Source organism: Echinops telfairi, unplaced genomic scaffold (genome assembly GCF_000313985.2).
Source record: "Echinops telfairi isolate 266 unplaced genomic scaffold, ASM31398v2 ScPeMD7_7412;HRSCAF=8450, whole genome shotgun sequence".
Taxonomy (NCBI): Eukaryota; Metazoa; Chordata; class Mammalia; order Afrosoricida; family Tenrecidae; genus Echinops; species Echinops telfairi.
Genome location: NW_022111312.1, coordinates 18,673,444 through 18,685,323, shown reverse-complemented (window position 1 = coordinate 18,685,323; position 11,880 = coordinate 18,673,444). Strand labels below are relative to the sequence as shown.

The 11,880-nt window shown below is 62.3% G+C and overlaps 2 protein-coding genes across 2 annotated transcripts in view; both read right to left on the bottom strand.

Annotated features, from left to right (window-relative positions):
* LOC101649515 (fibrosin-1-like protein) overlaps positions 1-7,365 on the bottom strand; it is an 8,766-nt gene extending 1,401 nt beyond the window's left edge. Inside the window, exons 1-12 of the mRNA XM_045296737.1 lie at positions 6,745-7,365; positions 6,371-6,585; positions 5,736-5,786; positions 5,525-5,620; positions 5,226-5,294; positions 5,058-5,087; positions 4,832-4,903; positions 4,594-4,726; positions 2,048-2,125; positions 1,780-1,854; positions 1,403-1,598; positions 11-618 (exon numbers count right to left, since the gene is read on the bottom strand). Of these exons, the coding sequence (XP_045152672.1) occupies positions 11-618; positions 1,403-1,598; positions 1,780-1,854; positions 2,048-2,125; positions 4,594-4,726; positions 4,832-4,903; positions 5,058-5,087; positions 5,226-5,294; positions 5,525-5,620; positions 5,736-5,786; positions 6,371-6,585; positions 6,745-6,778 (1,657 nt within the window). The 5' untranslated portion in view covers positions 6,779-7,365. The remainder of the gene's footprint in view (positions 1-10; positions 619-1,402; positions 1,599-1,779; positions 1,855-2,047; positions 2,126-4,593; positions 4,727-4,831; positions 4,904-5,057; positions 5,088-5,225; positions 5,295-5,524; positions 5,621-5,735; positions 5,787-6,370; positions 6,586-6,744) is intronic.
* Positions 7,366-7,413: 48 nt separating this feature from the next.
* The window catches only part of FBRSL1 (fibrosin like 1), a 32,285-nt gene continuing 27,818 nt past the window's right edge, over positions 7,414-11,880 (bottom strand). The window contains exons 6-8 of the mRNA XM_045296812.1: positions 8,678-8,723; positions 7,784-8,141; positions 7,414-7,693 (exon numbers count right to left, since the gene is read on the bottom strand). Of these exons, the coding sequence (XP_045152747.1) occupies positions 7,426-7,693; positions 7,784-8,141; positions 8,678-8,723 (672 nt within the window). The 3' untranslated portion in view covers positions 7,414-7,425. The remainder of the gene's footprint in view (positions 7,694-7,783; positions 8,142-8,677; positions 8,724-11,880) is intronic.

The window sequence follows — 11,880 nt, the reverse complement described above, 5'->3', positions numbered from 1 at the left end:
GGGGGTGCGCCGAGCGCGGCGGGCAGCAGGCGCGGGCAGTGTGGGGAGGGCAGTGGCGGCAGCGGAGCGCGGTCGAGCGCGGGGCCGGGGGGCGGCAGGTGGGCACCCAGGTGCGCAGGCAGGTGGCGCGCGGTCCTCCGGCGCTCGGGACTGTAGTCGTGCGGTTCCCGGTCCCGGTAGGCGCGCTCGGTGGGCTCAGGCACGGCGGGGCAGGCACGGCGCGGCTCCCACGGGAAGGCTGTGCGCTCGCGGCCGGCCAGGGGCCCCGGCACGGGCGCGTCCACCTCCTCGCGCCGCTCCTCCTTGACTTTCACGTCGGCCTGGGGCGGCGTGGCAACCGCGGGCTCAGGCTGGCGGCCCAGCAGGCCGGTCAGGCGCAGGCTGTCCCCCAGGGCCACTTTGCTGTAGGGCGACTGTGGGCGCGTCAGAGCCTTGACGCAGTCCTCCTTGGCAGGAGAGCGGCTCTCCTTGACCCGGGGCTCAGCCGCTTCTCTCTCACCCGGGGCCCCGGGCCCACCCAGGCTGCCGGTCCGGAGGAGCAGGAGGCTGCTGACTGGGTGGCTCAGCGGTGCGATGGGTGAAGCCTTGCTCAGCAGTCGCGCCTTATCCAGCATGTCCCTGGGTGGGGGTGGCAAGGCAGCAGTCACTTGGGAGGCCGCAGGTCTGCCAACCCCCACCCCGGGTGATGCCCCTCGGGTCGGGTGGGTGGTGTCCCATTAGCTCCTACAGGACAGAGGGCACCCAAACCAGTGCCCACACCTGGCCCTGAGGAACAGCACTGACGTGTGTCATCAGCTCTGGACGTCAGGAGTCTAGTCCCACACCTGTAGGGTCCCCTCTCACCCACCTCTCTGTTGCAGGGGGTGCAACCTAAGCTTATGGGAGTGAGGTCTCTCCAAAGAGTACCACCCCCATCACAACACCCCTTTCACTCCCACACCTGCCCATGGCTCTGCCGGTGGAAAGTGAACAGCCATTGTCCCTCACCATGACCAGAGTAAGGCCCACACCCCCGCAAGTCCTGCGTTTAGGGGGCCACCTGGCTGCTACCCGTGCCCCTCCTTCCTCAAGTCTGGGAACAGGGAAGTGGCTAATAGGGATCGCAGCCTGGGCTTGGAAGGGGTGGGAAGGCTGTGTTTCCTGGTTTCCTAGGTTATTGGCAGAGTCACGTCCACAGCCAGCCAGCTCCAGGGTGTAACACCCCTCAGCTCTCCTGCCGGGGCCAGGCCCTGGCGCCCCCATGTGGCCGGGCAAACAGCACAGCGTGCTGCTCCAGCCCCACCACAGGCCAGCTCACACCCCTTCCTACCTGCAAGCCGCAGCCACCTGAGGCTGGGGCCCTGAATGTGACGCACTCCATCGTCCCGTAGCACCCCTTCCTCCTGCCCTGCCACTCACTCACCGTTCCTCCCTGCCCTTGTCCGGCTCCTGGTGGTGACTGGTCAGGGTGGAGACACGCTCCGCATCCAGGGGCTTGGACCACGGGGGCAGCATGGAGAAGGTGGGTGGCGTGCGGTGCAGCCGGCTCCAGGCCTCATGGGGGCTGGGCAGGCCGTGCAGAGCTGGGCCCTCCTTGTGTGCAAAGATGCCGCTGGCTGCTGCAGGGGAGGCCAGGCAGGGTGTGAGGCAGCCCGCTCAGGCCGCTGACCTGCCACATCCTGGGAAGTCTGGGCTGGCAGGGAGAAGAGGGGTCTGCCTGCCCATCTACACAAGGCCAACAGTGCCAGGGGTCATGTTCGGAGGGTCACAGGGGTAGAGTCATGGGAAGGGGGGGCTTACTCAGTGTGTGGCCTCCCAGGCCCCCGAAAGCAGCATTCCCCAGGCTGGCAAAGGTGCTTGATCTGCTGAGAGAGTCTGTGAGGTAGGGATAGGGGCTCAGAATCTGGTGGCTGTGCAGGTTCCTGCAAGCCCTGCCTACCCCCACTCCAGGAACTTGCCTGGTGAGTGCTACCGAGGCATGGTGGAGTGCCCTGGGCTCAAGGTTACTCATGCCTAGCTCAGGCTGGCAGAGGAAGCTGGTCTGAGTAGCAGGAGACTTGGCACCTACCTGCTAGGTGACTGGTGGGCAGGAAGCTACTGTGATGGGCAGAGGGTCCGAATGGGCTGGTGGCAGGGTGTAGGACACCTGGTAGAAAGAGGGGCTAGCTGCTGACCAGGGCCTTAGACCCAGGGGTCCTGTTGGCAGCTAAGAAGGTCTTAGTAGTTCTTGCAGGGGATGAAGCACCCCAGTTTACCACTCCCTCCAATACTCTGGGGTGGGGTGAGGCTCATGACTGCTTTTACCTACAAGAACAAGCTGGCTAAGAACAAGCTGCTAGGGAGGGGCTCCCCTCCCTGATTCCCCTGGAGGGTGGGGGGGAGAAGAGGACAGATGGCCAAGGCACAGTCAGAGACCCTGCCTTGTGCCTTGAGGGCGCTGCTGTTCTCTGAGCCAGATAAATGATTCCATCACCCTAGGACCGTGGGATGGGTTTTTCTGTCCTGAAGGCACAGCTGAGTCATGAGAGCTGAAGATGGCGCCTGATCGCCATCGTTCTGAGGGGTCCCAGACTGCAGGGCCAGCCCACCAATGTGCCCCAGGGCTGCCTCCTCAGAGCCCCTATGGGGCCAAGCACCAAAGAGCAGTTGTGTGTGAGGAGATGGGGGTGCAGGTGGGGACCAGCCCTGGAAAGTAACGGTGGAGGGAAGACAGGGTGGCTGTCAGGTCTCCGTGGACCGACCTCTCGTCTGTCACTCCAGCTTCCTCCCGGGAAAGTGACACTTTTCACACCCCCTCCTGGCCCCTGAGCTTCTAGTTCTCTCCCTGCACCCACTAGTTCCCAGCTGAAACAGTCCCACCTGCTGTAGATTTAAAACCTCGCTCACAGACAACCTGTCAAAACACCACAACCACTGCCCTGACACTGTGGTTCTCAGCCACCTTCAGGTCTGCAAATGAACTCGCGGTGGGGCTCAATTTCCAATCAGAAACTAAGCCCCCACGCAGGGGCTTCTGCTGGAGTCTTGCCTCAGCCCTCAGAGCAGCGGGGGCTCCACCATCAGAACAGGAGATGGGCAACTCCTGAATCTCAGAGGGAGGGGGGCAGACAACAGCAGCAGCCAGACCGGGCAGGCGGGAAACCATGGCCAACAAGCGCCTGCAGGAAGAGTAAGAAGTCTATTCACCGAGACCTGGTGAGCTTCCCCCGGGAGCACACGAGTGAAGAGAGAAAATCGATGCAATGAACCCAACTGACACAGGAAAAGCCTGCGTGGGTGCTCAGCAGCCAGTGGGAGTGGGAACAGCTATCAACACAGGGCAGAGACGTCCCCCTCTTGGGGAAGGCATGGCATGGGGGTTGCTGAGCACCCCATAAGAGCAGGACCAACCGCAAGGCCCTGTGGTCACTATTTCTACTCCACTTTGTACTGGTGGCCAGCAAGCTATGAGGAGGAACAAAAGTCATTTGGTTTATCAGCGGCTCTCAACCTGTGGGTTGCGGCTCCTCTGGGAGTCAAACGACCGTTTCACAGGGGTTACCCGATTCATAACAGTAGCAACACGACAGTGATGAAGTATCAATGAAAATACGGTTATGGTTGGGGGATCAGGACAACCTGAGGAACTGTGTGCAAGGGTCGCGGCGGTAGGAAGGTCGAGAACACTGGCTTAGATGAGGACGCATAAGCAGCAGCATTGCAGATGTGGCTTTCTATGCAGGAGACGCAAGGAACCCATGAAGAACTCATCTGCCTGAGGAGAACTTAGCAAGATTGTCAGCTCTCCTATCGTATCAAATGGATACGTCAGTATGCACTTCCACTCCCTAGCAGTAGCCTCTTAGAAACTGTAGTTTACAGAACGAGGGTCACAACACGAATAAGCAGCATAAAACATCTAAGAGTCGATTCTACCAAAGACCAGAGGAAGGGGATGGGACGTACCATGCAGGTGGTTAGAAAGAAAGACCACAAACACAGGGATTCCCTTAACGACCTCAGTAAAGGCCCACAGTGGTGCCTGTGCTGGCCTGGCTGTGAGGAAGGGGCTCTGTGTGGCCTGCAGTCAGTAACATAAGGCCCACATGTGTCCAGGGGACCAGGGGGCTCAGGCAGTAGTGGTCCTGGACAGAACAGCAGGTGTCCAAGGCAGAACAAGTGTGGCGTAGACAATGCTTGTGGGCACCCCCATTAGGGGTTGAGGTCCCGCCCTCACAGGCCACAGCCAGTTCTATGTGGGTGCCTTCAGGAAGGGGCTGGCCTCGAAGCTCTGAAGAGTGTCCGCAGCAGGCCCAGGTGGCACCCCCCATGAGGAGGCCCTGCTGGGAGGAGCCGTTGCCCGAGGTGGCTCTGTGCTTCAAATGTGCACAACAGGGCTGTGCTGATACTTGCTTCCTTGGGGTGAAGGGGCCAGGGTGCTGCCTCTCCAAGGAGCTTCCCTGGGGAAGCTTCCCTGCTGACCTGGGAGGGAGCGAAGCAGGGAAGCCACAAGGGGAGGGGTTGGCATGTGAGAGCCAGCAGACTCCCTCCTGGGGCCATGTGGGTCAGGAAAAGTGGGGGGCAGTGGCTGGGTCACCCTGGCCAGCTCAGGACCAGCTGCCCTCCGGGCCTCACCAGTGCTGGAGAAGAGGGGCCGAGCCAGGTTCTGTGGGCAGTGGAAGCCGGCAAACAGACCTGGGGCCGGGGGCCTACTGAACAGGTCCAGTTTGGCACCCATCTCTGGCTTGTGAGGGTCCAGCTGCACCTGCTGAGAGGCAGGGGGTGGGGTGGTAATGTCTGAGAACTGGGTTTCCAGAGCAGGCAGCCTCCTCTCTTGGGCCCCTCTCCCACACCCCTGCACAGCCTGTCCCACCTTTAACTTCTGCTGATGGTGGTGGATCTGCCAGGCAATCTGCACGTGGACCGCACACCACTTCCCAGGCTTCTGTGGGACAGCCAGGGTCAGGGTCCATTCCACATCCACCCCCACCCTTACCTCTGCCCGCCAGACATGCCTCAGGCTCCTCCCCAGGCCACCCCTCCCTCCCAGAGAAGACAGCCTCCCACGTGCAGACACACACGCCTGGGAAGGTACTTACCCTGGCCACTGCTCGATAATGGCCTGGCACCTGTGCAGGACAAAAGAGGGACTTTACACCCACCTACCAGGTGGCCGGGCCCCAGGAGGATGGAGCATGACATTGTCCTCCACGCCCCACCTTCAGCCCCAACAAGCAAGTGCGGTTATCTGGCAAGGCTGCACCTACCGAGGGGCCCTTCTGCAGGAAAGCATGGACAGCGCTGGCCCGGCCTGCCACCTCAATGGGACTGGATGTCTGTGAGAGAGGGGCTGTGACCACCTTGTTCCCATGGGACCCCCCCCCCCCCAAACCCAGTCCTGCCCCTTGGTGCAGAATCTCTTTCCAGGTGGGGAGGGGCTTCCCTACCAGATCTGGCCTTGGCCCTGCATGTCAGAGTAGGGGGCTGCAGGTTGGGGAGACCCACAGGGTCAGGGCTGAGTACCTATACCCACCTCCTGCCCCCCCCAATGCCCACCCACTGGTACCTTGGGCTGGAAGGCGCCCTGCAGGGACCCGAAGGGGCTGGGGTGCGGCAGCAGGGCGGGCATCCCTGGGGCAGCCGGAAGGTAGGACGGGAAGAACTGCAGAGAGGGCATGGTGAGTGGCTGAACGACCCCACAGACCCTTCAGGTGCCCACCCCTGCCAGGCCCTGCGCCCAGTGCTGCCTTGGCACCATGTGGGGCACGCACACTCACATTGGAATGTCGGAAGTAGGGGCTGTCCAGCTTGGGGGCATACTTGTCAAACTGGAGGGAGAGAGAACAAAGTGAGATGACCTGTTCTGCACGCTGTGCCCCCACTGGGCAGCATCCCACACTAGCTGGGCTGCAGGTAGGCCCCTTGGAGAGGGGTTGGTGAACGACCTCAGTCCTGCTCCATCCCCAGGTCACAGCCAGGAAGCAACCCCTCCCACTGCTGTCCCCGGAGGGACATGACTGGGCAGCGTGGCCAACAGTCAGAAGACTGGCCAGACTGTGGAGGGGCAGCAGTCAGAGGGGACTAGCTGCCACTTCGAGGGCCAGGCCTTGCTGCCACCTGATGACACCTGGTGGGGGCTGGGGCTCCAGGGAGTCCCCTGAGATCATGGAGCCTGACGGGGTGTGTCCTCATGTCCCTCTGGGCCCATGTGGCCCCAGCACCTGTCCCTTGGGGTATGAGGCCAAGGACCTCACAGCATGACCCCAGAAGGAACAGGGAAAGGGGGAATCCTCCCACCCCCCACAGTGCCACCCAGCAGAGGTGTGAGACCACCGCCTGTCTGTGATGGGTGTGTGCGTGCAAGTGCGCAGCGCCCTCGCTCCCCCCCCCTCTGTGCCCACTCCCTACGCACCGGCAGGGGTGCGGCGGGAGGCATGAGCGGCGTCGGGGGCAGCCCGGGCGGGAAGGGGGCGAATGAGTGTTGGTGCTGGTGTGTGTGCTGGTGTGTGTGTTGGTGCTGGTGGAACTCCGCCCGCAGCGGCGCCCCTGGGCCCAGGGGAGCCCCAGGCCGTGCCGAGCTCTGGACCAGAAAGCGCGTGTTCAGCTCCTGCCTGAGCAGCTCGCGATCTAGGAGAGAAGAGAGACAGAGAGGCACGTGGGCCGCGGGCTCTGGGGCGAGGCGGGTAGTCACCTGGCACTGCCGGTCTGGGTGGGCCCCGCCGCAGTGGCTGCATGCCAGCTGTGCACTCGGGGGTGGAGGGAAGAAGGGGGCCTGTGACCAAGTACCAATCAGAATCCCCGAGGGAGGCTGGCAGTACATGGTTGGTGGGCTGAGAGAGATCGACAGGCTGGCATCTGGAGGTGAGAGAGAAGACCATCAGCTCCCCTGCCCCGGCCCTGTGCAGCCGTGCTGGCCCAGCCCAGACTCTTCAACCTGCAACACCAGGGCCACTGCAATGGGTCCCTGGCAGGTGGGACCATGTGCTGGACACAGGAAGTGGGGCAAGGGCAGGGAGGCGCCAGACGCAGCACATCTATGTACATGTGTGTGTATGGTGATCTGGGTGGATGCACATGCATACACTGTGTGTATTGTGTTAGTAGATACATGTGTACACATGTGTATATGAGTGTACCTGAGGGGCCTCAAGAAGTTTGTGAAAAATGCCATTATCGCTAATTATATTTCCTGTAGCTTTTTAAAACGCTCTCGTAGGTGTGTGAATGTGCATGTGGTACCTGATCACTGTGAGCATGTGTCTGTACCTGTGCACACGTCTGTATGTGCAGGCCTGTCTTTGTGTGCACCTGCTGCTCTCTGTGGGCATGAGTATGCGCACAGGTGTCTGGGCGGGGAGTGGTCTCAGCACAGCCCGTGGCTGGGAGCCCCTGGGAGGGGCTGAGCTGGGCAGGCCTGACCCACCCTCCCTCCCTTTCTGGGGTGGGGTGGGGCAGAAAGCCATGGGGCTATGAGTGGACGGCTTGGCACCTACCTGCCGGGTGCCCAGGGAGAACCAGGCTATTGGTGGGGAGCGCTGGGGGAGGAAGCAGTGTCGGGGGGGCAGCGAACATTGCTGCCGGGGGCTGCTGGTGCTGGGCCTGAGCCCTCAGCGCCAAGTGCGAGGTAGACAGGTTGGGGCTGGGCAGGGCCAGCATGGGGCCCGTCCCGTGGGGCGACAGGGCCATGTTCTTCGGGAGGCTGAGGCCAGGGCCACCGGCTGCACTGCTGCTCCTGCTGAGGGTGGGGTGGGTCATGCAGGGTTGGAGAACCACCCTACCCCTACTCCCCCCCAACCCCCTACCTTCCCCTGGAGGCCAGCCCTACCTGAGGCTGTGCAGGCTGCTGTGTGAGAACTGGCCAGGGCCCGGGAAGGTGCCCAGTGAGAGAGGCACGTGTGTGGGGGGCAGGGCCCGGGACCGGGGGTGTGTGGGTGGCGGCAGAGGCTGTGGGGTGAGGCGGGGCAGGGCAGGGGCCTCCTTCTTCACCAGGGGGCTCGCCCGGGTGCCTGGCGGGGGCCCCGTTGGAAGTGCACTAGCAATGGTGGTGGCCGCAGGAGCGGCCGTGGGGCTGGGCACAGAAGGTAGAAAGGATGTCTCGGTGCTCAGTTCACGGCTCCGCTCCAGCCCTGAGACCCTGGGCACCATCACAGTCTTGACCTCCAATTTCTCCCCATGCGATGGGCCTGGGGTGGGGAGAGAGGTGGTGAGTCCCACCTTCACAGCTCAGAGTCAGGGGGAGCTCCCCTCATCCTGCTCACCAGCACCCCCGTGATTCAAATATCCAATGCCCTCAGGTCCCACTCTGCATGGTGCTCTCTGTCCACACAGCCCTTCCAGTGGGGTATCCTGCTGGCACCTCCACCTCAGTCTCAGCAAGCACTGGGGCCATAGCCATCCTGACCCAGTGAGCCCCCGCTTTGCCCACTCGGAGGGCAGGGGCACCCAGGAGATGGCTAGCATACCGGCAGCACCAGGGGGCATAGCTGCCAACTTGGTACCAAGCAGAGGCACTCTGACTCTCCCGAGGATTCAGACCCCCACAGAGAGGGCAGCAGCCGCATTCATCACATTTCCCAGGGGCATCTGAGGGATGTGGTGCAGAGCACACCTTCCTGGCCACTCCCACCAGTGCACCTTGGACACCCGGGCAGAGAACCCACGCAGCCCCCTCTAGCCACCCACAGGGCTAGCTGTCCCGAAGACCCAGGGGACTGCGTACCTCTGTCAGCTGCTGGGGCGAAGAGCTTCTCAGAGCCCACGGAGGCCTGGGAGAGAGAGGAGGCAGGCAGTGAGAGGGCGGGAGTGGCTTACTGCTGACAGCCACCACACTCGCAGGCAGGCAGGCACACTCGCCACCACCCCTTCTGCGGCCATGCCCACCCCAAGTTAGGACCAGGTTGTGGGAACCCCTCAGGACCACGCCCACATGCTCTTTCTCTAGCTCTGCCCCAGCACAGTGAACTTCTGACCATGCCCACCCATTCCCAGCAAAGCCTCCAGCCCACTAGTGACCCCACCTGCTGCAGCCCCTCCCCACTCAAGTAAAAGGCTCTTGCTTCCCGACCGTACATGGCCCTCCTGGCATGCCCCACACCTCTCAGACCCTAACCACGTGGCTTCCAAATCCCGGTGCAGCAGGGGGACGGGCGTGATAAGGCAAGCAGGGAAGATGGTCCGTCGGGGCACACGGAGCTCCAAACGGCAGGGCACCATGGGGGACCTTCTCCCTCAGCCGGGGCTCTCCCTGAGAGGGGACCAGGGATTGCCCAGGGCCCTCTGGCCAGCGTGTACATCTGCACCATGGAACCTGAGCACAAGTGCTGACAGCAAGTTTGTGTGTGTGTGTGAAGTTCTAGAACATTCTACAGCACCAGGAAGGAGTCTTTAGGTGGTGCATGTGTCTTGCTGGCGGTGTTGGGTACTACATGGCTGTGCATTTGATGGGGGTTGCACCTGATTTGATGGGGGTACACCTGAAATAAATCCAACCCAACCCACTATGGCGGTGATCCGGAGCCACAGCAACCTTGGAGGGCCAGGGAGAACTGCCCCATGGGGTCTCCAAAGCCCAAAATCTTTATGGGAGCAGACGGCCTCATTGATCTCCCATGAAGTGGCTGGTGGCTTTAAACGGCCAACCATGCAGCTAACAGCTCAACCAGCACTTATCCCAGCGTGCCAGCAGGGTTCCTTGACCCACTGATTAAAAAGATACAAAAGCCAAACTGCCACCAGGGGCTTCTAGTTCACAGCAACCCTGAAGGGCAGCAGAGAACTGCACCACAGGGTTTCAGAGGAGAGCACATCTTCACCTCTCCCTTCGAACGCTGGTGGGTGTGAGCCTCAGGCTCAGCAGAGAACGCTTAGCACGTGGCACTGCCACGTGACGGCATAACAACCCCGTCAGAAGAGCTCCGCTCTGAAGCCAGGCCAAAGCGACCAGGCGGGGGTGGGGGTGGGGCGCGCTACCGCCACAGCCCATACTTCCAGACTTGCAAGCAAGCAGAGCTCAGGCTATCCTCTCCCCACCCTGCCTTCCACCTATGGACCCCATACAACAGTGGAGAAGCGCCAACGGCCAAGTGCCCCCCACCCCCCAAGCTCACAAACTCCACTCATGCCCCAAACCGGCCACCAGCTCAGCTCAGCTCAGCAGGGACCATCTCACGGGAAGTGAGTGCACAGGTTCCCCTACAGACCGCAGAGTTGGGAGCACTAGCTATCTCTCCAGTGGCAACTACACCCCAGCACTACTGGGGGCCTTTATTCAGGGCCAGAGGTGCCCCAGAGGTAGAATGCAAGAATGGCCATGCCAGAAATGCCCTCACACAGATCCACGCCATGTCTTTCACCCTGCTGGACATCTGTCTCGTCACAATAGCTCTTCTGTACACTCCCAGTTCACTGGGGGGCGGGCATGAGGATTTCAGGGGTACAGAGGAAATTGAGGGTAGCTACAAACATCTCATACATGTGCTGGTGCCGGGGAGAAGGGGGTGGAGGGGCAACAGAAACTCCAACCTCCCATGCAAACAGCAGCCAGGTATACCTTTTAAAACAGTCAGGGCCAGACCCTCCCCACGGCCTTCAGAGCTCTTAGCACAGCAGGGGAAGACGCCACCACCCCTTCTGCGGCCATGCCCACCCCAAGTTAGGACCAGGTTGTGGGAACCCCTCAGGACCACGCCCACATGCTCTTTCTCTAGCTCTGCCCCAGCACAGTGAACTTCTGACCATGCCCACCCATTCCCAGCAAAGCCTCCAGCCCACTAGTGACCCCACCTGCTGCAGCCCCTCCCCACTCAAGTAAAAGGCTCTTGCTTCCCGACCGTACATGGCCCTCCTGGCATGCCCCACACCTCTCAGACCCTAACCACGTGGCTTCCAAATCCCGGTGCAGCAGGGGGACGGGCGTGATAAGGCAAGCAGGGAAGATGGTCCGTCGGGGCACACGGAGCTCTCATCTGCAGGCTACCTTGTTCAACAGGCAGGAGGATGACTTTTTGTTGCTACCTGCCCCACCTGTTGCCAAGTGGAGGGATCGAGTTCAACTACCGCAAGGAAAGACAAACAGGTGCGTTCTGATTGTGTTCCAATCCCAACATGCGCACTGGGCTCCCACGGCCACCAGGCGGCGCCATAGAACGCGGGAAAAAGAGCCGGAGCCAAGAACTAGCGAGGGGAGTTAGTGGGCAGAGCGCATCCCCAGCCCTTCAAGTCCTGCGCAGCCTCCCGGCCCGCGCGCCCACAGGGGGTCTCGGGGGGAAGTGTGGGCCGGGTGGGTGCGCAGGTCCCGGGCCCCACCTAGCACTCTTTCAAGGCTCAGTGCTGGGTGCCACGCCCTCAAAGGCGCGGCAGCCACCTGCAAGAGCGGCACCCAGTTTAAGGGGGCAGGACCCCAGGCCCTTCCCCTGCACCGCTTGAGACGTGCCGGCTGAGACTGCGCCCCGCACGGTTCCCTCCCAGGGGTGGGCGTCCTGGGGACTGCTGGGGGGCCCCCAGGTGTCAGCCCAGAGAAGCGGCCGGGGTCCGCTCATTACTTCCACGGGAACTGCCGGGACGTGACTGCGCGCAGCCACATCGGTCTCCATACGGCGCCCGTGTGGGAGGGCAGGGGCTGAAGGTCTGGGCGGCGGGCTGCAGCCCTGTGGAGGAGGCGTGTCCGCAGGGAGGGCATCAGGTGCGAGGGCGACCCGGGCAGAGAGGGAGGTCACGGCCGCGCTTTGTCTGCGCGGCCCCGACTCCGGGCAGCCCTGGCCCAGATATACGCGCCAAGGCCTTCGCTGGTTGGGCCCCGCCCCACACAAAGAGGCCCGATCCGGGCAGGTGAGCGGGCCTCCGGGACCTGGTATACTCAGGCGGACCTGAGCCCCTCAAGTCCCGCGCAAAGGCGCGCCCACCCACAGCGCTCGGCACTGCTGC